The sequence below is a fragment of the Manduca sexta genome, chromosome 27 (genome assembly GCF_014839805.1).
Source record: "Manduca sexta isolate Smith_Timp_Sample1 chromosome 27, JHU_Msex_v1.0, whole genome shotgun sequence".
In the NCBI taxonomy this organism is placed as follows: Eukaryota; Metazoa; Arthropoda; class Insecta; order Lepidoptera; family Sphingidae; genus Manduca; species Manduca sexta.
In genome coordinates this window covers 18,811,821-18,837,674 of record NC_051141.1, presented here as the reverse complement: position 1 = coordinate 18,837,674, position 25,854 = coordinate 18,811,821, and the positions used below count along the sequence as shown (strand labels likewise).

The following is a 25,854-nucleotide window of genomic DNA, read 5'->3' as shown; positions in this document are numbered from 1 at the left end:
TCAATACCTGGAAACATTTCAATTGGGTGATATGGGATGTGAAAAGTTATAATCAAAAATTGTATTCTGGAACTTTCTCGCAAGAATAGTTACCTACAAATATTTTGGTTATGGTTGGTCATTAAAGAAGGAAAGCGTATTGTTGATCTAGAAACTAAGAAACGCGAGTTCAAATTCGGCGTCGGAAAAAACGTTTAGACTAAACAATACCTTATTATAAACACCGTAAAATTTAAAACATTTAAAGCCGTTTCGTTTTGTCCATAGGCTCAGAGCAATGTCTTTAGTTGCTGCAGCCATTGTAGATGTTGAGAAAGTAATTAATATATCCAACGTTTATGTAGATGGCGATAAGACATTACCGATATTATAGATTCTGCTTGTGACGTCACCCCTATAAAAGTCCTATCCAAAGATAAAAAGGTGCCTATAGGCAAAAAACTTAGTGATAACGTAGCGTTTTGTGAGTTAAAAGGAATTGTCAGACTCCGTCAAAAATCGGTCACCAAAATACAAAAGAAGAAGAAATCGGTCCAAAAAACTGCATTTGATATTACGAATAATAAATTAATGGATAATGGACATCAAAACAAAGCTGTGCTGTGGTTCACCACACCATTATGATGGAGTGCGACCACGTTAATCTAACTAAATAGCTTATTGAGCAACAATATTTAATTGTGAGAAATTAACCAATTTTGAGTTCTTTCTCTATGTTAGTCACTAGTTGTGTCTTTGTTTTAGTGTACTAATTGAGGGGTGATGCTGAAGATACCTGAAAATATTGATGAAGAGTTCAACTCCTCATAATATTCGATAATGTAATCTCAGCGCGTTCCCACCATTTCGGGGTTTATTAGACCCATCGCCACCATCTATGGCATTTCAATAGCCTCATTCACAAAAGATGCTGTACAAAAAACAATCATTATATAAATGGTTGCATTTTTATTTGTTCTCAGTCGTTGGTCATCCGCCGTAGCGTCTGTGTGACAAGGTTCCATAATGTTCATCCTTAGTATTGTGCTGGGACTTGTGTTTGCTAAAGTGGAGTCGGTTGTGAGGAACGAAACATGTCCGGTGGTCGCACCGAGGGAACTCGATTGGAAAGAAGTGAGTCTTTATTTTATTTTTAGAAGAGGGTTCTCAGTAAGCGAATGATTCAATGTCACCTTGGAATTCGTGATATACGATAGAAATTCCGGAAACTGAAACTTCGTTAGATTCGAAACCGGAAAATTTTCAAGAATATTAGTAGTTAGTGCTGAAACCTGATTCCTAATTAAAATGAAGATTTACATATTGAATTACAATAATCTTATTATTATCTATAAATATTGTTATTATGATTAAATATTCCATACCTTGATTTATTGGCGTGAGCTAAATGTCGTGGATCCGGTCGCATATAAGTTTATTTCTGAGAAAAAGTTCAAAGCAATCGGAGATAATGTAGTTTTCTGTTAGCCAAAGATTTCAATCGGGACATAATTCCAGATATTAGTGTGGTATAAGCACTGTAACTTTCCAATAATACTTGCGTACAATGGATTTTTGAGGCAGGGCACTGGTCATAAGGTCAACTTAATTATTGTAGCTACAAGAAGATTGACTTTAGAAACTATTCATCATTTTTGAAGATATTGATATTTACATTCAGTGGTTTTAAAAAATATGTACAATCAACAAGATAATGGTCATTTTATGCAAAAACTGTTGTTGTCATTCGACCCAATTGCTTATAAAGCTACAAAGTTCGAGTAATTTTAACGTCAGATATTGTAAAAATCTTCTTCTCCGTACATTTTGTAAGAAATGCGAATCCATTTATATAACAAAACTTTGTATTCAAGGTCGATTAATCAATAATTTCACGAATAACAATGATTGCGTTTGTTACAAGGTTCACTTTTTGTACCGAAGGCAATAGTTTAGAATTGATGTGTAATTGATTTTGTGAATTTTACAGAAAGGTTTGTGTGTAAACAGATATTAGGATCTACGAAATCCCGAAATTGTAGCATCGTCTAGATGCATAAATAGATCTCGCGATCCCATCGCTCATTGTTTCGAATTTTTCAAATTATTTTCATTTAACTTACGTGATACAATAGTTGATGAATGGGTGAAAAAGTACAAATTCTGAATACACACACCAAAATACGTATTGCGATTTAAATAGACATTAAGAATGATGTAGTCTTAAACAAACGTAAAAAATGTTTTGTCCATGAAATGGTACACAGAAAACCAATTTGTAACTTCACAAATCAAAATATTTATTTTCCAAATAGAAAATTTATCAGAATTATTGCATAACACATTACAGTTAATTGTGGCTTCATATTTTACATTACGTTTATGCCTTGTGTTACATTACCCTCGCATATATTTTTTAAATAAATAAAACAATGAGGTGTGTTATTTCTTCGAGCAACACCTAAAATTAACTACGAATTTTGATATAAGTTATCATTGTTATCCAAAACTTCCGTAAAATATTACAGGTCTCAACAAATCAAGGATTACGATGAGAAGAATAAACTACCATTGACAAAATCGCTTACATAAGTTATCAATAATCAAATAAAACTGTTTGTATTAAATAATAATGCTTGGACTTATAAAATGCCTACAAATATTAGATTTAGGCTTAGTTTATGGACTAATGATTTCTTATTTAATTCAAAACTTTAGACTTGTAAACTTTTTTAAAAGTAAAATGTTATGCTTAAATGTTAAAATTCAATGTTATGCTTAGGCTTATGTTTTAATGAACCCAATTTAATTATGCCATCTATTGTAAAATATTTACATTTACAAAGTAATGTTCTGATTGAAATATAAAATGTATCATCATCATTATTATCCGCTACAGAATGTCTATCACTATAATAAACATAGGCTTCTAAAAAGATTCAGACCGCCTTACGATAAACAAGCTGCATACTTCGGCGCTCATGTTTTCCTATATCAGAGCTCGATGTTCTTTGACGTGATCAATTCTGAAACGAAAAGATCCATAGAAGAAATAAAATTTTGATGTAGACCAGTGGATTGCTAAAATCTATTTTACTGAATTACTTCCTGATTTCTTCAAATCATGCTAGGAATGGTCTGTAGCTAATAATGTATTTTGTTTGTCATCGTAATTAATACGATCGATGGTTATTTTTTTTTGATTATTCATTGTGTGATTAATTGGATGATTCTTTATCTAAATAGCTTCTTCTCGTGGCTTTATCCGCTTTAGATAAGTTCCTAACAGCGTGTTGGTATTGTAGTCTCTTATTAGTGAAATCTTTTTTACTATTTTCATTTTAATGTTTGGCAAAGTGGGTCCGCTTCTGGCAGTTAATTTATAGTATACTATCAGAACAATCACATGCTGGTCTTGTCATTTAATTGGCAATGTTTAAAAAATGTATGGCTGATGTTAAATGCAGCAACGGTTAAAAATATATCCACGAGCGAAGATGGTTACAACTCTTAGCTGTCCGCATAATTAGTCTGGCCTCAGCGATCAACCCGATTCCTGCCGGCTTCCCTGTATGTAGTAAAATCTAATTATCTTTAGAATGATTTGCAGACCGCATTTATGAATATTAGTACCTATATGTTGTGTCGGGTTCCTTTTTGAAAAGTTTCACCTTTTGGCCCAGCTGGCCTCTTTGATTCCTTCTTTAAAATCCGCTTATTAGACGTTAAATTAGAAAGACATGATTCAATACATTTTTATTTTTTGCGCCGAAAACAATCCCTGACCTAAAAATAGAATTCAAAGTATTATTTTCAAAATTCTTTCCTTTTTATTCCTCAGATGGACGGAACCTGGTACATATCAGCTATTGCAACGGACCTGGACGTCCAGGGCGACTGCGCGATGATCATCTTCGACCATCAAGACACCCTGGGTGTATCCATCCGATGGATCTCAAACAACACTGTGTCCTACTACAATGGATCTGTTGCTTTGACTCCTGACCCGAATAGTAATAGTACTGGCGGCGACTTGCTGATGGTTACTTATAATGGTGCGATGAATAATTTCTGTATTTAGCTTTTGTTCTTTGTTTTGCTTGTTCAAGTCTCTACCTTTGATTTAGTCTACGAACTTAATGAATATGACAGTTTAATTATTACTTTGATATTGTATCTTTGCTTTATCGAATAAGTATGTTTTGTTAGTCATATTTCTTCAAAAACCTAGCAAAAGTGGATTCCATAAAAAAAAAGAAACTGTCTTTGCAGCCTTCGTGATCACGGGTATATTTCATTAATAATTCTTACTAAGATTTTATAATTCATCCAGTTAATCATTCATTCCAAATTCTAACCTTAGCACTATTGTAATCTTATCACCTGATCGTATCATTATCAGTTAATTGATGTTTCAGACAACAGAACGGAAACGTACTCTTTCCTGGACATAAGCTATGAGCACTATGCTGTTATCTTCGCCTGCTACGACAATAATGATGGGAATAGCAGCACTTGTAAGTATTTAATAATAATAATAATAATAATATCAGCCCTGTATTATGTACTTGCCCACTGCTGAGCACGGGCCTCCTCTACTACTGAGAGGGATTAGGCCTTAGTCCACCACGCTGGCCTAGTGCGGATTGGTAGACTTCACACACCTTCGAAATTCCTATAGAGAACTTCTCAGATGTGCAGGTTTCCTCACGATGTTTTCCTTCACCGTTAAAGCGAACGATAAATTCACAAAGAATACACACATGATTTTTAGAAAAGTCAGAGGTGTGTGCCCTTGGGGATTTGAACCTGCGGACATTCGTCTCGGCAGTCCGTTCCACACCCAACAAGGCTATCGCTGCTTTTTAATTTATTTTTATTATTTTTTTTTTGTAAGTATTTACCATACCATTTTTTTAAAGACCAATTCGAATTGGTTGTGATATAATCATCGTTTTTGTGATAATTCTGCTAATGTCAAAGTTTGATAAGCAGAAGACACACATTCTTGTTCTTCTTGGATTGAAAAATGTCTTTGGCTGGGTCAATTTTAAATAGAAAGTAACGTAATAGGATAAAATTGTGATCCAAATCTTTATTTAAAACAGTCAAGTGAACAAAAGAATCTGATGTTAAGTAAAAATAAAATCTATACTAATATATAAAGCTGAAGAGTTTGTTTGTTTGTTTGACCGCGTTATCTAAGGAACTACTTAACTAGTTTGGATTTTTCCACTTATAGAAGCTATATTACCCTGAGTGCTATAGGCTACTATTTATCCTGAAAACTTTATCAGGCGGGTGGAGTCGCAGGCAAAATCTAGTCTTCTATAAATTTCAAAAGAAGCATGGTTGCAGCCCTGGGCCCTTATTCTGTATGATAGTGTAAACGCGTAACGCGGCCGTGTCATGTTATCTTCGAGAAATGTGCGTGGAATGGTATTCTGTAAGCCAAATTTCTATAGTCCTAAACATGATGCGTTGTGTTACGTGCTTGTTACACACTGTTTAAATAACGTGCGGGATAGAGAATAAGGCCCCTGTTCGGTTAGTGTATTGGGCTTTTGGATCAACAGCAACTAATGACATTGACGGATTTCTGTGAAGCAGTAGATTCGAATATATCTATAGAGTGCCTCTACTATTTTAATATTTAGTTAGATTTATTCATTAAAAGCCATCGCTTGTGGCATTACCCGCATATAAAGCCTTTCTTGCTAAAAAAAAGTCGCTAAACAGTGTACCACGCAAATGACAAATGAGCGAGATGAAAAGTAGCCTATGTTTTAACGCAAAACATGGCATACCCGTATGCCATATTTCATCCAAATCCATTCAGTTGTTTTAGCGTTTACTTCTAACAAACACCCAAACATTTGCATTTATAATATTAGTACTAAGTACTATATTATGGAACTAAAAGAGACGAACAACTCATTTACAAAAAAATAGTAGGTTAATAGGTTTCCAGAGGTTACGACCCTACCTTATTTATTTTTTCGTAAATATTCCTCGTTTTTTATACATTCATTCGTAAATTTACAGATTCATAAGTATCGTTATTTCAACCACGCGTTGCTCTTTTATCATTTTGGTCGGCGTATGGGCGTTGATCCACTTATTTCTATTGGAATAAATATGTTGATTAGTTCTTTATAAGGTGACCTCTGTGGACTAAAGGGCATGGCAGATGTGTATATTGGAGACATTTTACCCGACTACGCCGCAGCAAGTAATGATTTCTGGAAAAATACCATCCACGCGAATGACACAAATATATTGATTTTTTTTCCGTTAATTTTTTCATGAGCAGTCACGATCTTAGTAGAAAATAAAATTTTGTTTAGTAATCTGTAAAAAACTTTGAAATCTATTGATATTAGATATACATAAATTGTGACAGTACATTATAGATATTGAAGCAAAACTAATATGGGCGATCTTTACTAGAGCAACAGAAGCCAAAACAACAGTTTTTTTAATTTTTTGTCTGTGTGTATGTTTGTGTACGACTCACGCAAAAACAATTGAATGGAATTGAATGCAGTTTTCACACATGTTTTGCTAGAGAACTACCTTTAAATATAGGTTCAATTTCATCTTAGGAAACAGAGCAGGACTTTTATCCTGGAAAAACCTTCACCATGGCAATGCCGCGACCAAATGCTAGTTTCTAATAAAACTTCATTATCATGTCGATTTTTTATATGAGAACCATATCGTTACATAGACGAAAATATAAGTAGGTTAACACACACTATGATAATTTGGGTTCTGATTGTAAAATAACAGATCTCATCCTAATATTCTCTTTTGTATGTTTGTGAGAATAAGGAATATGTCATGTTAATGATATTTTTAATGGAAGAAAGTCCAAAATAAAATAATAAGGATATATAACAAAAAGAAACAAGCAACAAATAAAAAAGTTAGAGCACATTCCAAATATGTTTCATGTTTAGGGCTAAGACATACGTTCCTGTCGAAGCCAAAGCCAATCATGCGAGAAAAAGACAGCATGATCTATTTTGACTAGTTCCTATTTTTTGTCGCTTTATATTTAATGTGACCATTGTGCAGTGGGCAGTAGCGGTAGTGAGGTAGTAATTTATTGGTTGAATGGAGGTCGAGGGCATTCGTACGGAAAACCGCGTGATTTTGCTTTGTATCAATTTGTTTTGATTAGTTTTTCCTCTTATTTTTGTAGGATAATTGTGTTTTTTCATCGAGTTACGATGATCCCTTTGTAATTCGATTGAATTTTGGTGGAACGAATGTTAAATGTTTCCTTATAAAAAAATGTTTTCTATCTCTCTGGGTTGAGTTAAACAAGAAAAGGAATAGGCCGGCATAATTGTTGCGACTGGTGTGGGGTAATCATCTCTCACCACCGACATTCTATCTGGATCCTACTAACCTTACAATCAAGGTCAGTGTGGTCTTTGCTGTGCCTACATTGAGCTAACTAAAACAGGAGCTTACCCACTCTGATTTCAGCCAATAAACAAATTCTCTATATTTCCAGATGAAATATGGAAGCTGACGAGGTCTCCTCATCTGAAAGACCTGGATGCAACGAAGCTTGACCAGGCTATAGCAAACTACACTCTCCAAGACACGCCGTTCATCACGTTTAATAACACAGAAGACACATGCAGAATTAATGGAAGCAGTCAGCTAGATTCCTCTGCGTTAATCATGGCTTCCGCTGCCGCCATCGCGTTACTGAGAAGGATGTATTAGAAGATCGATTTAAAGAGGCTAATCTTGTTTGTTTATTAATACATTATGGAACGCTTCCCAAGAGTATTTATACCAAAATTAAACTGTTAAATTAGAGTTAGATTAAATTTGTTTTGAATACGTTAATTCTTGAGATGAATGTTTAACATTATACAATTGTTTTGATATAGTAAGGGCCTGTTTCGCAACTTCTGAGTAAATCATACTTTACATAAATATATAAGCCGACCAAATACATAAGTTACACTCTGATCTATGCTACCAAATAAATTAGAAGTAAAATTAGTACTATCTGCATTACCTATTTAATACAATAACTGTCAAATTAAATTTACTTGAACTTGTGAAACAGGCTCTTAATATTTTTGGATATGACATAAGCTGTGAAATATTTTTAAGCCAAAATCAGCTGTTAAAATTTAGAGTATTTTGAACTTTATTGCTGATATCTCGTTTATAGTATCTATCGAATATAATGTAGCTTTGGTTGTTGCCGAATTTAGGAATTGAAAGTAAATTAATTTTTGTCTGTTTGTTGAGGCTATGGAGTATTATTATTGCTAAGTACATTGTAGTTATTAGATTATTTATGTTGAGGCCAATGGAAGCGTTACAATTATAGCGTTTGAGGTGTTATTTATGATATTAATTCATAGACTTGAAGAATGGTATAGTATTGTAGATATTAAAAACCCGTGCCCATTAGTGGGAAAGTATATAATACAGGGCTGATATTATAATCACTTTTTCTAATGAGTAGTATATTTTTTGTCGCTTTTACTCAGTCCATTCCCAAGTCTATGTGTAAACTTGAGCCCTGAATAATGCTAAAATTAAAAATGATCTAATATAAAAACGCCATTACAAATATATTTACTTTGTTACCTAAACCACCTCATCAGTTTAGAAGTCCTGAAACTCTTTCAATAGATGAGACTATGAGATTCATCTTTAATGTGGTAACTAAAAGTAAGCGGGTTCGCTTGAACTGTATTGAGAATTTATTTAATATCCATCACATTATGTGATGTAATATACTGTAGTTAATGATTTCTTATGTTTACGTGAATGTTAAACATTGTAATAAAACTATTTAATTTTATTCCGGTAAATTTATGTTATTATTATCTGCCGAAGTTTCGAAGGCTTTGCAGCCTTCGTGAGTCCTCCTACCTGTGACCTGAAGACTGCAGTCTTCGAAACGTCGGGAGAAAATAATAATATAAAGAGCCAGAATAAAATCCGTAAATTGTTTTATTTCATAGTAATTATTCTACCTCTTTTAATTGAAACAAATTGTATGCTGATTAATTTAAATGAAACTAAATTTAAACGTTTATTATAATATATTAATAAGCTGTTTTTTTATTGTTCACTAACTTCGACTTGTGAAATTCCTTTCTTGGTGAAAGTCTCAATCTGCTTTTTCTATGATTGAAAATTCCTAATTTCTATATGTTAATTTACGAGTTGATATCTCTGTATGTCGAGTATCTTCCCAATGAAACGGTTTATGAATCATCGCTAATACCTTAACGGTTAGCGCGATAACCGTGTTTTTTAGAAGCATTCTATTCGAAATTTATAATAAATAAAAAATATTAATTAAACATCATTTGTCTGCAATATGTTATCTTCAGTTTGGTTGTTAAATTTTTTTTAAGATATGTACGATCTTTCTTTAATTTAATGATGAAAAAAGCACTAAAATTTTCGATCCATGCATCTCCTACATTACACATTATTTTAATTTGTAACCAACTTTAATAAATAGACAATTTAATAAGGATTATTTAAGAGGTTTAAAATTTTTTAATTAATTTTATTTACTGAGTTTATTCGTAAATCTTTGCTAATACACCGCCCCGTAACTAGTGCGCCATCAACTATGGAATGAATTATTCAAGGTCGTTTGCTGGTTTAGACGTCTTAAAAGACATGAGAAATTCTTACAATTTACAAGATAAAGTAACATAATTATTGGAAAATTTAAAATAAACCATTTTTATATTGATGTTAATACAATCAGTTAAGCCCACATTGGTGTACAAAAATTTTGACACTTAAAATATTATATAGCCTTGGATAAACTACCGTCAGTTTAAAATAATTGAAGAAACCTGAAAACAATAACTGAATTATGTTTTCAGGGTTTCAGTCTGAGTTTAGAATAGACTAAATAAAACATTATTAACCGTCATCTGCCGAGAAAATGTAGCTGATACTTAACAAAGTAAAACGTTAACTGTGGTTCGTCTTTAACCCCGGTTAGCTGTAAATCGTTTCAATATACGCCGCTAGATGGCATTGTTACAAAGCCGCGACGCTTAGAAATCGGACTGCAATAAGTGACAAGACGAGTTAGGATCATTCCTCTAAACGCATCTTACTGCCTAAGTGGTATACGTAAAGGTTTCATCTAATGCAGCTATACTCTAAGTGTGTTCCGCGGAACCCTAGGGTTCCGTGATACCTCTGTCGGGGTTCCGCAAGAATTTAGAAAAAATCAAAACACCTCTCTCAATAATAATTAGTAACTGTTACATTGTACTTTTATTATGCTGATTAATAAAAATACACTTATAAAACAATTGTTTTATTGTAGGGTTCCATCAAGTATTTTGCTTCCCAAAAGGGTTCCGTCATTTAAAAGTTTGAGAACCACTGATCTAATGAAATACTTTACTGCATTCAATCTCTGCCACCAAACAGCAGTATAAAAGCTTCTGTACCTACTGAAATGAAATAATTTATTTCTATTCAATAAAATGTGAAACATTATTTAGTTTTTGTAATTACTCTACGATCAGTTCGGAACGCAGTTTCCACCAGAAAAACCGGACAAGAAATTAGTGTTGCTCTTTTGTCAATAGCTGAAATTAACTTTTCTTAAATTTTCTAACGTTCCGCTCAACTTCCTTAATTTTTTCTTTCATAAGAACCTTATCCTGACAATAACAAACACAACAAAAAAAAATCTGTAAAATCGGTCCAGCCGTTCACGCGTGATGCGTGACCAAGGAAATAGGGATTCATATATTTATACAGATAGATAGAAGATGTACAAAGGACTTCATTGTCTTCAATCATTACTCAAGTTTTTCAGTAATATCGGTACGATTGGACTTCTAAATTAAACGGATTTATTAAAATTAAAACCCAAAACAATCTGTGAAACTTCGCTCTGTCGAATTGAATATCGAAGTATAAATATTTTGTTGACCGGTATAGAATCATTATAAATATGTAATGTGAAAAGTGAGTGTTATTAAAAATATTCGAACAACTTTTTAATAATAAAACTGACACTGAATATTAGAGAAAATGAAGTAAGATCAAGGTACACTATTCCGTCTATAGTTCGATATTCGATATTTTGTAATTAATACCATTCTGTTCAAAGGACAGTTGTGATAGCCTTAAAGGTAAAAAAATCCTCTATACCTATACTGCCATTAAAGCTGTCCTTCGATTAGAATGTCCGTAATTGCAAAAAAACCGAGATGTCCTCGTAGAGGGAATAAGGCCCACTGACCTCCATTATTATTATTTTAATTTTATATGATATTAAAGAATCTATTTGACTAATTGGTTTAGCGGCAGCGTACTTATAACAAGGGATTGATCCGACTATAAGGTCAAGCGTTGAGCTTTTACGTATTATTTCAATAAAAAATTAATAAAACTGTGTGCATTCGAGGAGAAAACGCAGAATCTACTTGTTTGTTAACATTAAAAAAAATCTGTAATTGCATCTCTACCATTTGAACACGACATAAACTTGTTTGTTAAAATGTTTCGTATGTTTGTTACTAAACAAAGTTGCCGGAGTAAAAAAGTTTGTCAAAGACATATTGTCATGAACTACATCGTTTGAGAGTTGTGCATTTAGTGTATTGTAATTGTTCAGAATTGTGACAAATGTAAAGGGACGAGTGTAGTTTTGTTCTTTGTAATGGTTATTAATTAAAAATGTAGAGTGCCTCTTGTTATAAAACTTATGCAGGCAGCTGCAGAGCATATTTTTGCACATATCTACTAACATAGAGTTTAAATTTGGTGCGATTTATCCATAAATACATTGTCTTTCAAAAAGTTTTCTGACATTGATGACGCAAAGTATTAAAAAAAGATCAATAGAATAAATTGAAAAGTAAGGCTTGCAGTGATATTACCGAGATCACCTTATAAATGTGAATAATCACATCAAAGGAATATCTTCCTACTTTTTGATAATTCTCAGACAAATAACCAAAAAGATTATCATGACATATTTATTTCCCGTTTTAAAGAAGCTAAGCCTCTACATAGAGTCTCTATATTGATCACTAACGTATTTCAAATTAAAAAAAAAACATACACCGATATTTTTTCGTTCAGAATTGATAAAACATTGAAAAGTAAACAGAACGAAATAAAAATTTCGTCTTCATATGACTGTGGTGTTTCGGTTCACCCGCGGAAAAACGAACGCAAAGGCTTCGGTGTGGATATCGAGCTGAAGTGCGGAGAGGGACGGCCTCCTCCCGCCCCGCGCCCTCAGAGCCCCGCGCGCTGCCTCGTCCGCAAACACCCCCAGTCACACGTTGTTAATGGGAGCGCTCGAACGGATTTACAACACAAACAATTTAAATGCTAACGGTTCTTGTCGTAAACTTTTAAAGCGCTGTCGCCGCTTCCTTTTTTCAACTATTAACTAATCGGTACTCTGCTTTTTAAATAGGAAATATTAATTTGTGTCCAACACTTTCTGACGTAAGGAGAAATGTGTAAAAATAGTAATTAATTATTTTTTTGTGAAATTAATTTATAGTCAGTGCCATGTCTAATATATCGGACGATATCTCTTGGAATTCACACAACTATTGTGGTGAGTAGTTAATAGTTTTGTAGTCTATTCATTACAGCCGCGATGGTATTTAAATTTTTATTGAAATCTTGCAATTGTTTAAAGCATATTGTGTATTATGATATGGATATCATGTAAAAATTCCAGTACATCCAGAGCCACTAGTTGAAGCTGTGCGTTGCCAACCAATGTTAAGAATTTGATTAAATCCTAATAATTCAATGGTCCGATATAAAAATATACTTTACATAATTTACAATTGAAAATTAAGCAGTTAACCTGTTGCATTCATGCAAACGCAAATTTTGGTAATATTCAGTTTCATACCTTCACATGTCTACTAATTTTAAACTGCGAATTTAAATATCGATATGCTATCTTGCTTAAAGGTACTTTTGCACAAAACCTATATTTAATGAACAATAACTCACGATTCTTATGTCCTTTAATTTAGAAGACTTTGAAAGATATAAAACAATGGAAGCACTAAATAGAATTAATGTCGATAACCGCGAAGGTTTGCCCCGCTTGTAACAGTCATTTTACAACTATATCTATAACTCTACGTCGTACATTTATTATAATTCAAATGAGCTAATAATTGGACAGGTTAAAAATATACGATAACTAGGTCACAGCGAACTAACTACTTCGCAAAACAAACATAATTTCATTAAATTGGCCATGCTTTATGAAATTTTAATGTACTATGAGTATTGTAAATTACAGTTAAATGCTTCTAATGTTCAATAATTATCACAGATATTAAGTATAGGGCAGTTGAAATGCTCTTGAAATGTATTGGGACTGTATAATGTTTTCCAAAGGTAAACAAACACTGCCACGACTGCCTCCATTGCGTAGTTGTGTTGCAGTAAACAGGGAGGTCTCGGGTTCGACCCTCGGGTTGGGCAAAATGTCGGGTTTTTCTGGTCAGTATCAGCTCGAATTTGTTGGTGCTGATGCCTGATATGGCGATATTCGTCCTTTATCGCATATAGAACCGAAAGCACATGGCGGAAAAAGAGCGCACCTGTTGCGCCTCTGCCTACCTCTTTGAGACAAGGCATGAATGTATGGAAGATAAAAAGCAAGAAACATTAAAAAAGTAAAAGCTATACAGCAAAATAATCACAATACTTGAACACAATGAAAGAAACTGCATAGATCCAGTTTTTGTATCAGGGTGCTTTCAGCGGAATAACTTGCTCCTATTACTCAGTTGAATAAAATACTTATTTTGCTATAACATTCTACTCAATGTAGAGTTTGCAAGTAGCAATTTAACAGGGATCGAATACAAGATGCATTTCTATTATAATCGTTAACGCTAGCCTTATGTATCAGAATTTACCTATCTTATCGATAGACGTATCGCTAGGAAATGTCATTATTATACATTATTTTGTTTCAATTAACGTTAGCGATTGTAAAAAGGCTTGACTGCATAACTGGCTATTTTCCCACGGAAGATAAATCCATATCGCGAACCTTCGATCTTAGATACTTGAATATAAGGACTAATTTAAATTCAACGTCGCATTATTTTAATAAATTCACGAATGATCCTATTGTTCCGTGAAAGTTAATTCGTCAAAAGCGAATAACCGTTAAGATTCAACATGAAGCGAGCGATAAATTACTAAGGGAAATAAGTATATATTACGCGACGTGTCTTCGGCCAGATGTGAACGGAACGGGGTGACGTCAATCTAGGGCAGAGGGGGACCCTACGAGGTCTACACGACTTTAGCAAAGGCAAGCGGAGCTTGGGTCCGGTAGTTATTACTACTTTGTATTTGCAGTCCTTAAGAGATTTTGACCTCGCCTGCCTCGTTGACGTAGCCGGTCGAGCACGGTCGAGTTGAGGTCGCGGGTTCGAACCCAAGGGAAAAGCGATACTGAGTTAGTCATTATCAACCGGTAATTTGGTATTTGCATTCGGTATGAATCGTCATATCGCCACAAAATCCAGATTCCCGGCTATCGAAGCGCGCCATCTTTCACATCGTGGAACGGAATACGCGCGGCGGAGTGGATGCACCTGTTGCGCTCTCTGCCTACGCTTGCGGGGATACAAGGCGTGAATTTGTGCGTGTGCTACATTTCCTAATAATTTACTTTGCCAAAGATTCCGATATAACTTAACATAACTAAATCTAAAATCAGTTGTTTCTATACAGCTTAGCGTGACCAATCGTTGATATCTAATCAGTTCAAAGCGAAACAAGTAATCAAAGGCATAAAGTCTCTTTTTCAACTTCATAGTTAACAGAATAACACCCATTTTTCAAAACAGGCTATGCATCCATAATTACTGCATCTGCGTGCACATACTACCAATTTCATATGCCTACAAACCCGTCAAGTGGTGACCCTCACATGTAAGATTCAATGGCACGTTCACAGGAGAGGGATTGATGCGGCAACGCGAGCCGTGCCGTTAAAGGTACAAATGGACGTCGCCCACCGGCCCACGATGCAAGGACGCAGTTACTCACGATAACTTGACGCTCGGCAATCAGTTAATATCAGATTTGGGACGGCGCAATAGCGCCTTGAAAATGAGCACTATTGACATTTGAAATATAAGGCCAAGATGATCTTTTTACATGACTATATTATATCTCAGATTATGATTTTTTTTGATTACCTATGACTCCCAAACTTCTAAGCTTAAACAAAAATTCATAGCGATAATAACTCTATACTTACCGCCCTCATAAAAATATAGTAATTGCCTGTGCGGCTAAGGCCTAATCAGTGGTAGAGGAGGCCCGCGTCCAGCAGTGGGACAGTATATAAGACAGGGCTGATACAATTAATAGTTTAATATATTTTGTGAGAACTGACAGCCTGTGCCAAGGGCTTTAGGGGGCTTAAACATTGCACAGGAATATCATAAATAATGTAAGCGATTACTTACAAGTTTCTTTTAAAAATTCACCTCTAAGAGATAACATCCCATCCGCATAAAGAATCTACAGAAGCCTTGCTAAAGTCTATTGAAGTTAAAAAGGTGGTCTTCAATATCAATTTTATACCACCTGATAAAGCTGAAGACATATATTGCATAAAACTCCGGTCTAATCAAGAGAATTAGTCAGATTCTAAATTTCACTCTTGTGAAACCGCATTAAAACACGCTAGATGCCTCCGCTTTCCAACATGTCGGTCCCGATTTATGGAAGGCTTATGTCCAATAGTGGACTTCGTGTGGATGATAAAACCACAATAAGCTAAAAATAATTTCATTGGACCTTCAAGTAATATAGTCAATAGTTCCTCTGATATCATGGATGCTTATTACTTATTAATTCACGTATCGTCAAAAAACGAGAAAGAATACTCATTAACGCCATCTACAAAAAATAATATTTCCTAGTCTACTTTTACCCCTGTAACGGACATACGCGGATGAAGTGGCGAGTAAAAGCCATAGTAATGAAATATGCAGTAAACCAAACTGCCAGTTCGGCAGCTTTACGTAATATTTCGATAATAAGTTAATGAACGGACCGGCCACTCAGTTGCGGTTGAAAGTGCTTTCAAAGCGTACCGTTGCCACTTATAAATTGGATTTGTTGGTATATTATTGATAAATACGGACTCATTTGGGTAATGGAATTGGTTAATTAATAATTGCAGTTTTTGTGACGTCAAAGGACAGAAACCGTGAAAATTTTTTATACCTGTTTTTCATTAAGTATATTAGTAAATTTATTAGATCTAGTAATGCTTAATATGTTTCGCTTCGGATTTAAATGATTGCATTTTTTTATCTAGGTTTTAATTTCGCGTTTGCATTATGCTGCGATAAAGTTTACCTCTAAACTATTTTAATATAATCCGATAATGTATATTATTTACGCAATGAAACCTGAAAATCTTAGCTCATATACAAGTGCATGAATTAAAAATTTCAAGTACAAAAATCTGAATAAGTGCACTTACCACATCTGTCGCGGCTCGACACGGAGAGATCCTGAACTCAGGAACTGCAGCATGAAAGAAACAAAATACTTTATAGCATCCATAATTATAAATCATAAACAGATATTTTGAACTTCACATTTAAAAATATTTTCATATTCAACTACGATTGATGTTTCCTTGTTCAAATCATTTAATAATTAGTGTTTTATTAATTCAAGGTTTTTTAATACTAATAACGCAATAGATACAACATTTTACTAGTAATGATTATAACTTGTTAGTTTGTATCAACTCTAACGCCACCTACAATGTAATACCTTCCCCCCGACTTCGGGACTTTATGCTAATTCTAGATTGCATTCTGTGCAACAAATCAAATTTTCCGAGATATTTAAATTTAAATGAACCCTACACTCCTGGGAAATACGCGCAACATGTGCCACATTGTTGCACAACATAACAATAGTGACATGTTTTATCGCAATTACCATTATTATTGAATATGAAGTTAAGGTATAACGCTTTAAAGAAACAGTATATATAATACATCAGTGTATAATAACAGGTTTTATCTTGTTATGTTGAATAACATTTAAACTCAGATAAAACAATGTTTTATAACAGATAAAGCATTACTAGAATGACCTTTGGTGCCTTGCTAATAAATGTTAATACGGTACGTATAGTAAACAAATCAAATGGATTTCTATATGTGAAACAAACCAATGACCGAACTTACAACTTCACGTTTCATTCTCTTTTAAGTACGCCGCCTAGACCAATAAGTTGGAAACATTAGATATCAATTTATTTCTTTATAATTATAATAGATATTCGGTAAGTTATGCTGATAATAAATAAAAACATTAATAATTAAATTATTTACGTATAAAAGATAAAACCCGAACATCATATTAACAAAATATAACTACAGAACGTAAACAAAAAGCGTATATAAAGGCTACACTTCAACGTTAAAACAAAAAAATAACGTTCAATACCAAAAAACAAATTTTCATCGAAATACACTCGATAGCCGCCCAGGTAGGCGGTGCTTGTTCTCGGCAAAACCAATTGCAATATTCCAATTTTTAAAATGAGAAATCCAATATATAATAAAGCCGTATTAACTTGTAAATATGTGCATTCCGCGAACACTTACTGCCAGACGATGTCAGGGCGTATTCCATGCGTGATATTATAAATACATTGTATCAAAACTAGTCTTGTTTTCATGGATAGGTAGAAGTACTTCACAAGTTATAATATTATACAAACATACAAAATTTTCCAATCTTATCGAAGCCGAGATGTTTGGCGAAACGTTCGTATTACACGATACTTGCCGGCTTCCTTCTTGTGATATATGTTAACTATTAAAATAAATTATAAAATTATTTTTAATAAATAATATTTATATCATAGTGAGCTAAAATCAAATTATAATTAATACCTATATTTTGTGTCAGCTTTCGGAGAACTTCACCCTGCGCCATTGCTGAGAGGTATCCCTGTATCATGATTACATTACGCTAGCCACTACTCCACAAGTCCGCATCCTCGCCGTCGAGGACCTCGCCATGTTTTCGAATATTCCTCAATCGCTGATGTCTCCATTCTCCTAGTGACCGTCCTGAGCCAAGGTTCGTAATCCATTAGTGGATTGCTCTCAGCATGATCACTTAATTCATAGGGTTACGGGTGCCTGAAGCGCTCCTTCTCATGTTCGGTGTATTTGTATATGCTCATGGACGTCAGGCTAATAAACGTAGTAGCCATGTCATATTTCATGTTATACGACGTTAACCTGGCTTAAACCTTACGCAATCTCAGCTCAGAGGTTAATAAACGAATGATCCAGTCAGTAGTTAACCCAACTCTCTATCTCGGCTCGCCAATCGTACGGAATATAGGAACTACGAAGTTAATTTTATTCGATTCCACTTATATATATATATATATATACCTACGCACAGCTAGGTATTACAAAGGTCACTAATATAAACAGCTTAAGGTGGTAGCTCAAGGTCCATTTTCATACATTTTGTTTCGGCTTTAATCTGGGTAACTAAACAAGTATTGGCAAGTAAAGAATTTAAATTCACGTCTAGTTAGTGATTAGTTCTCGCAGTTGAAAGAAAAATGTAAAATAATTAATAATCATGGATATTTCGGCCTTTAAAATTTAATATGACGAAATTTTAAAGGCAGAAATATCCATGATTATTAATTATTTTTACATTTTTCTTCAACTGCGAGAACTAATCACTAACTAGACGTGAATTTAAATTTTTACTTGTACTTGTTTAGTTACCCAGATTAAAGCCGAAACAAAATGTATGAAAATGGACCTTGAGCTACCGCACTTAACAGGCTCAGTAGGCGATAAGCCGATCTGTCTAAAGATAGGCTGGTAAGTCTCAATTTAAGGGGATTAACTCGATCCGCGCCTAGGCGTAAAATAATAACACAATAAAATTTAATATCTCGAATTATTGAAGATATAAAATTATAAACGTAAAAGAAGGTTTAAATATAGAATTTCAATATCGAACATGAAATGTTGCCGACAAACCTATATTCGCCGGGTATTCCGAAGAATTCTCGCATCCGGCCAATACCGGTGCGTTTCGAGCCGTTTTATCAATAGTCCAATCCGGCGCGGCTCGAGTCCTGATCCACTTACTTAAAAATAGTTTGTGATTTTTATTCAAAAGATTTTATGATGGTATAGCTTTAAAGAGAATTCGATTGCGAATTTTTCGATTTAGTAATAAAGTAAACCGTATGGATATTACATAAAATATTCTTAAAGTAACCTTTTTATAGCAGATTCGAGTGAAGAAATTAGGAAGTATGACAAACAACCCTAATATATTTAAAGTATAGTAAAATGTAACGTGCCAGTCGGTAATATTAAACCACTCTTTGAGAAATACTCTTTAATATTTATTAACTTTGCCTTTGTAACAAAGACGGTAAAAGCTATGTATGGTATAAGTACTATAATGAGGTAGATATATGCTAATAAACTAGAATTGGATATAAATGATCATCAATATTTTATTCATGAAAATATTCTTTAAAAAAAATTTATTAATTCGAAAGTCGATTCGTGACTTAAAAACTATACAGTCGAAATGTAATTTTTAAAAAAAGGTACAACTGGAGCAGGCGACCTTAATTACGCGAGCGGCGACAGTATCGTGTTTTTTTTTCATCAAAATTAATATCGAAGACTTTTTTAAATAAATAAATAATACTTCATAATAAGAAGACGCACGTCCATATGTTAGTTTAGTTTTAGGTATACGCGAAACTCCAAGACAAAGTTAAAAATATAACAATTACGGTGGAAATTATAACTTGTTTACGTTTTATTAACGTTTAGGTCCCTTTTGTAAAACTGCATTCATACTTATACGCGTCTTAGTTGTAGAGTCCATGCAATGAAGTATCAAGATTAAGAGATAAATAAGTTGCCTTTTTTATATTGGGATAAATTTTGGACCTCATTAGCATTGCATGTTTGTTGAAAATATATATTTTATACTATGATTATGTTATAAGTATAACATAAAAAAATAGTATGCCTCCAATTCGCGAATATACAACTCAATGTAAAAACACAACATAAACCTGTTATGACAACAAAAAACCAATCACGACCCAAACATTCCATGACAGGGTTACCCAATGAATTTTAAATTGGGAACAGATTGCAAAGTCGCCGTTCTTAATAATAGATGGCGTTAAACAATTAATGGGGAAGATCGCCCGGCGCGAAGATTGACGTCACGCCACACGCACCGCGACGCGCATGCCATGTGTATGAGTAGAAGCTAGAACTTTTTGCACCGCCGATATGTTTCTTTTGCGCAAACCAGCATGTAGTTAATGAGGTCGACGTGAGCATGCCACTGTATCGCGTAATTGGCTTTCATTTGTTTTAATGAATAAAGTACTTTTTCTAAATTATTGTACAAGCCACACTGATTCTTGGAGCATGCCTCCGAATCAATGTGACTTAATCTGTCATCGTAAAGTTCAGTAGAAGTTAGCCCCGATTTTTTTCGACCGGTCGATTAAAGCTTTTGATTACATTTAATTTGTTCCAACACCCGTATTGATACCGCTGTAACATCTAAATTGATTAGGGACCGTTATGTCGTGGCCATTGAAGCTTATTGGCTTTACGGTGCTTAACATTGGTTCGGCGTTGTGTAGGTACGCCTACCGTGAATGAGAGCCACGCACATCAAAATTTACAAGGCGAGGCTCAAACTGAGCTCCCGATCGATCGGCCTAACTCACACGGTCATGACGAGTGGCAAGAACGATGTAAATAGGCCGTCCCGGCGGCACCTTATCGAAAAAAATAAATAAGGAGTTTTCACACAGTGGTACCTGATCATGTGGCCCGTGGGGGCGGAGGCAAGCTGACACGATATGCGACGACGGAGGAGGACGAAGCAACTCTCAGGGAGCTTCTACTTAGGTACGTGATTTAGTGACAGGACTAGCTTTCCGCCTTTATTACTGGCTTCATTTTGCATTGTCGATTCATAAGGATTCTGTGTGTTATTGTGTCTATTACATATTTTCACCTTGGCTTGGCATCCCAAGTATCTTGTATTGCAGATATAAGGGTGCGCCCGACGCGTGACCGGTAACGGTGGCTATTCATCTCACTGTTCCCTTCCATGACATCGGACCACAGCACAAAGTGTTACGTGCCTAGCGTCAATGGCCATGACGATCTCTATGCTATCAGATATCATCCCTCAAGTCTCGCTTGACACTCGCTAGCACCTTCGTTAGGGCGTTAGGAGACTGCATGTGTGTGATTCGTGGCGTGTTCTATCGTAGTGTATGTGTGTTCTTCGGTGTTTATTTTGTGTCATTACTGTGTGTACGAGGTGTCAAGGGCACATGCTTCGCTGCGTTCTAGCGTTGAGGCAACGCATCATCACGCCTTAGACGATGGATCACCGCATTCACTTACAGAAAGACTCACTTGACTTATAGCTGTGTGTGTAGATTTTTTATCAATTGATAGAACAATCACGCGTAGGTTACGTAGTGAACGCAGATATAAACCAATTGGACGAAACGTTTTTTTCCAAATTTAAAAAAGAAATTTTATAAATTACAAATTATTCCAAATTTAAAAAATGACGGTACGCGTTTGTGACGCTATAGGAGCGTGATTCAAGTTCAAACCGCGTGATGAGTTGAAGGGCAGACTGATAATGATGTAATTTTGTGGTTCAGCCTTCAAAGACAGGTGAGCGTGATGAGCATGAATCTGTCCGCCAAGCTGGACGAGCTACAACGAGGCGACCGACAGCTCGAGACGACGGTCGCTCTCTGCGAGATCAGGACGCAGCTCCAAGAGCTTACCAAGAGCGTCGAATCATGCCAGAGTGAAGTCTCAGAGGTAAATATACTTTTTCTATAAACGTTATATAATTAACAAAACACCGTGTCCAACCAGGGGCCTTATTCTCTATCCCGCACGTTATTTTGACAGTGCGTAACAAGCACGTAACACAACGCATCATGTTTAGGACTATAGAAATTTGGCTTACAGAATACCATTCCACGCACATTTCTCGAAGATAACATGACACGGCTGCGTTACGCGTTTACACTATCATATAGAATAAGGGCCCAGGGCTGATACGTGCCATGTTATGGCAAAGTTCACCTGATGGTAAGTGCAGTCAAACAAAAGACTGATAAAAGGCCCTCGCCGACCTGCTTCAGTGAGTAAATGAGTCACACCACACATCATCAAATCACCACAGCCCATAAACTTCATCAATTTATAATATTGCATTAATCAATCAGTGAATATAAATTAAATTGACATGCATAATCGAAATGCGTCGAGAGTAAATACCAAATTTATGTTTGCATTACAAATGGAACTATGCAAATAGCATCGGCGTCACTTCCACATGCCAACATTAATACCGTGTAAACAGACGGACGGTGACGCTGGGAATATTCGATATAAAATCACTCGGCCGTTTTAAATAAGGAAAACATGTTTGTAGATTTTTTATTCGCGTCAAAAATGTATGTGGTGACATATATTGACAAAGGAAGTATTCGAACCTAACTACAGGGTTATTATGTAGTGCCCCCTTAGAACAATAACTAAAAGTGCCCCGTACTACTTACATACTTGAAACTTCTGTTTATGGAAACAAATGTTTACTGTTTTTGAAGACCTGTTCATGTTTTCTTAGTGTTTGAATATCAGAATATTACGTTAAAACGTATCGTATTATTTTTTATGACTTTAAGGTTATAGCTTAAGGTCCATTTTTCATACATTTTGTTTCACCTTTAATCTGGGTAACTAAACAAGTATTGACAAGTAAAGAATTTAATACGACGAAATTTTAAAGGCCGAAATATCCATGCATATTAATGATTTTTACGTTTTTCTTTCAACTGCGAGAACTAATCACTAACTAGACGTGAATTTAAATTCTTTACTTGTCAATACTTGTTTAGTTACCCAGATTAAAGGTGAAACAAAATGTATGAAAAATGGACCTTAAGCTATAACCTTAATATCATAATGTCAGTAGAGATAATATATATACAGGTCTATACTTTTCATCAGTTGAACTGTTGGTCAATTTCAAGTTTAAATATTTATATTTCAGTTTCGGACTGCTTCGGTTGTAGTTGTATTGCTTGTGCGGTACGACACCGCTCTGAGGTAGCAAGTTCGATTCTCAGATTGAGCAAAGTGATATTGGGTTTTACTTCTCAATATTAGCCCACAGTCTGAAATTTGTGCCCCGTAACGCTATAAGCTCTTTCCCTATCACATCATGTGGCGGAACATTCAGGCAATAAGTTTTCCTGACTGTACCTCTGCCTACCCCTTCTGGGATTAAGGCATGTGTGTGTTCAGTTTAAATGTCGAAATATTTCGCTAATTACAAAATATATACCGAGCGTAAAAAGTATCAATAATGAAAAATATTGTAAATGATATGATATTACTGGATATTCATAAATAAACAAAAGGTGGTAAACAGCCCTCATAAAATATGTGTGATATTCATCGCTAATATTTTCATTGGATGATCGGGATTAAAATATATTTCACGGAATGATGCTTTCATTAAAACGAACGCTATTTTCTGTTTATTTAGCTTTAACATCATTAAAACAGATCATTTTACTGGGCCCTTATTCTGTATGATAGTGTAAACGCGTAACGCGGCCGTGTCATGTTATCTCCGAGAAATGTGCGTGGAATGGTATTCTGTAAGACAAATTTCTATAGTCCTAAACATGACGCGTTGTGTTACGTGCTTGTTACGCACTGTTAAAATAACGTGCGGGATAGAGAATAAGGCCCCTGCATATTTAAATGAACAACGACATAAGTTCGTTAACTTGTAACGTATAAAGGTGTACTATTTGATATTTTATTGATTTATCATTATTGAAATTAAAAATAGTCACAATGACATGCCTTACTCCCAATAACAATATAAACTCACAACGTGGCCGTGTTACGTTAACTGCGTAAAAGAAGCATTATCAGGGCCCTTATTCTGTATGATAGTGTAAACGCGTAACGCGGCCGTGTCATGTTATCTGCGAGAAATGTGCGTGGAATGGTATTCTGTAAGACAAATTTCTATAGTCCTAAACATGACGCGTTGTGTTACGTGCTTGTTACGCACTGTTAAAATAACGTGCGGGATAGAGAATAAGGCCCCTGCATATTTAAATGAACAACGACATAAGTTCGTTAACTTGTAACGTATAAAGGTGTACTATTTGATATTTTATTGATTTATCATTATTGAAATTAAAAATAGTCACAATGACATGCCTTACTCCCAATAACAATATAAACTCACAACGTGGCCGTGTTACGTTAACTGCGTAAAAGAAGCATTATCAGGGCCCTTATTCTGTATGATAGTGTAAACGCGTAACGCGGCCGTGTCATGTTATCTGCGAGAAATGTGCGTGGAATGGTATTCTGTAAGACAAATTTCTATAGTCCTAAACATGACGCGTTGTGTTACGTGCTTGTTACGTACGTTCTTATGAACGGATAAATTATGTGTAGAATAAGGAATCAGAGCCACGCAACCTACTACCCTAATGTATGAATTTCTTGGCCGACAACGCATTCCCGGATCTTCCCATATTATACATGGGAGGTGGACACCATTAATCAGGTCACCAACTTGACCCTACGCAAAAAATACATAAATATTACAGGTGAAACGCGACATGGTGGCCATCAAACAAGAGCTGGACACCGTACAGCAGGTAAAGGAGGAGATCGAGGAACTGCGGGAGTACGTCGACCGGCTCGAGGAGCACTCGCAACGGAGGAAACTGAGGCTCCTTGAACAGGTGCGTTCAATGTTATTACTAACAGCATAGGGTCGAGAATATCTTTAAGATACATTTTGGTAATTGCTCTTTCTTTGTTCTTTATACTAAACGTATGAAGTTAAAAATATCCTTCATGATACCAAGGAAATCAAATATGTGATCTATAAGCTATTTCCCTGACCTAGTTTTCTGAAACAATGCTATCTGTTTAAATAGTATTTTAAATACTAAATTACAGTTAGACCTTCATAACTTTGTTCTCAAGGTTCATGAAAACTGAGGCCAAAAACAATAGACCCTATTTCAAAGCACTAACATAATTGGAACACAATAAACAATGCGTTTTCAAACTCCACCTGGTTTCAGTAGAAACACGTAAATGTTTGAAACTAGCAAATTTACATTTACTGAATAAACACAAACAAGGAAAAGCGTAGGATTGATATTGACTGGTGTATAATAGACGCTACGTGACCTAACCAAGGTCAAAGAGCTTGTCGGATTCCGCTCTGATACTAGAATTATCTAATACACATTCGTGCAACTATCAAAATGAGATCGGGTCACACAAATATTTGGTGTTAGACTCTCAATTCACGACGCGATAAATGTGTTTTTTTTCTATATTTTATCTAGGACAAATAGTCGGTTCTTCGGAATACACGGACAACTTGTTGAAGAAAATTAGATTCACAAACGAACTTATTTGTTTAATAAATATCCGATTCCTGTTGTGTAGAAATTGTTTGGATTCGGACTGATTGTTGGCTTGTTTCTAGGGTCTTACATTCTTCCTGTCTTATGCCATCCTCGCTGCGGTGTTAGGCATGCTGCAGTTCGGCTACAACACCGGTGTCATTAACGCCCCCGGCAAGGTAAGCGGACTAACAGAATTAGGCAGATTTATATCCACTTCCATATTCTACTACCAAGTGTCAAGGTCAACCTTAAAGAAG

At 35.0% G+C, this 25,854-nt stretch overlaps 2 protein-coding genes across 2 annotated transcripts in view; both read left to right on the top strand.

The window, feature by feature from the left end:
• The first annotated feature begins 275 nt into the window (after positions 1-275).
• Positions 276-9,075, top strand: LOC115446824 (insecticyanin-A-like). The gene is made up of 5 exons (XM_037444177.1): positions 276-680; positions 963-1,113; positions 3,821-4,034; positions 4,398-4,496; positions 7,505-9,075. Exons 2-5 carry the CDS (start codon positions 1,006-1,008, stop codon positions 7,720-7,722), a joined length of 639 nt encoding a protein of 212 aa, XP_037300074.1. The 5' UTR covers positions 276-680; positions 963-1,005; the 3' UTR covers positions 7,723-9,075.
• Positions 9,076-12,329: 3,254 nt separating this feature from the next.
• Positions 12,330-25,854, top strand: part of LOC115440568 (glucose transporter type 1) — a 28,524-nt gene continuing 14,999 nt past the window's right edge. The window contains exons 1-5 of the mRNA XM_037444116.1: positions 12,330-12,592; positions 20,909-21,005; positions 21,782-21,947; positions 24,779-24,916; positions 25,678-25,773. Coding sequence (XP_037300013.1) covers positions 12,544-12,592; positions 20,909-21,005; positions 21,782-21,947; positions 24,779-24,916; positions 25,678-25,773 — 546 coding nt within the window. The 5' untranslated portion in view covers positions 12,330-12,543. The remainder of the gene's footprint in view (positions 12,593-20,908; positions 21,006-21,781; positions 21,948-24,778; positions 24,917-25,677; positions 25,774-25,854) is intronic.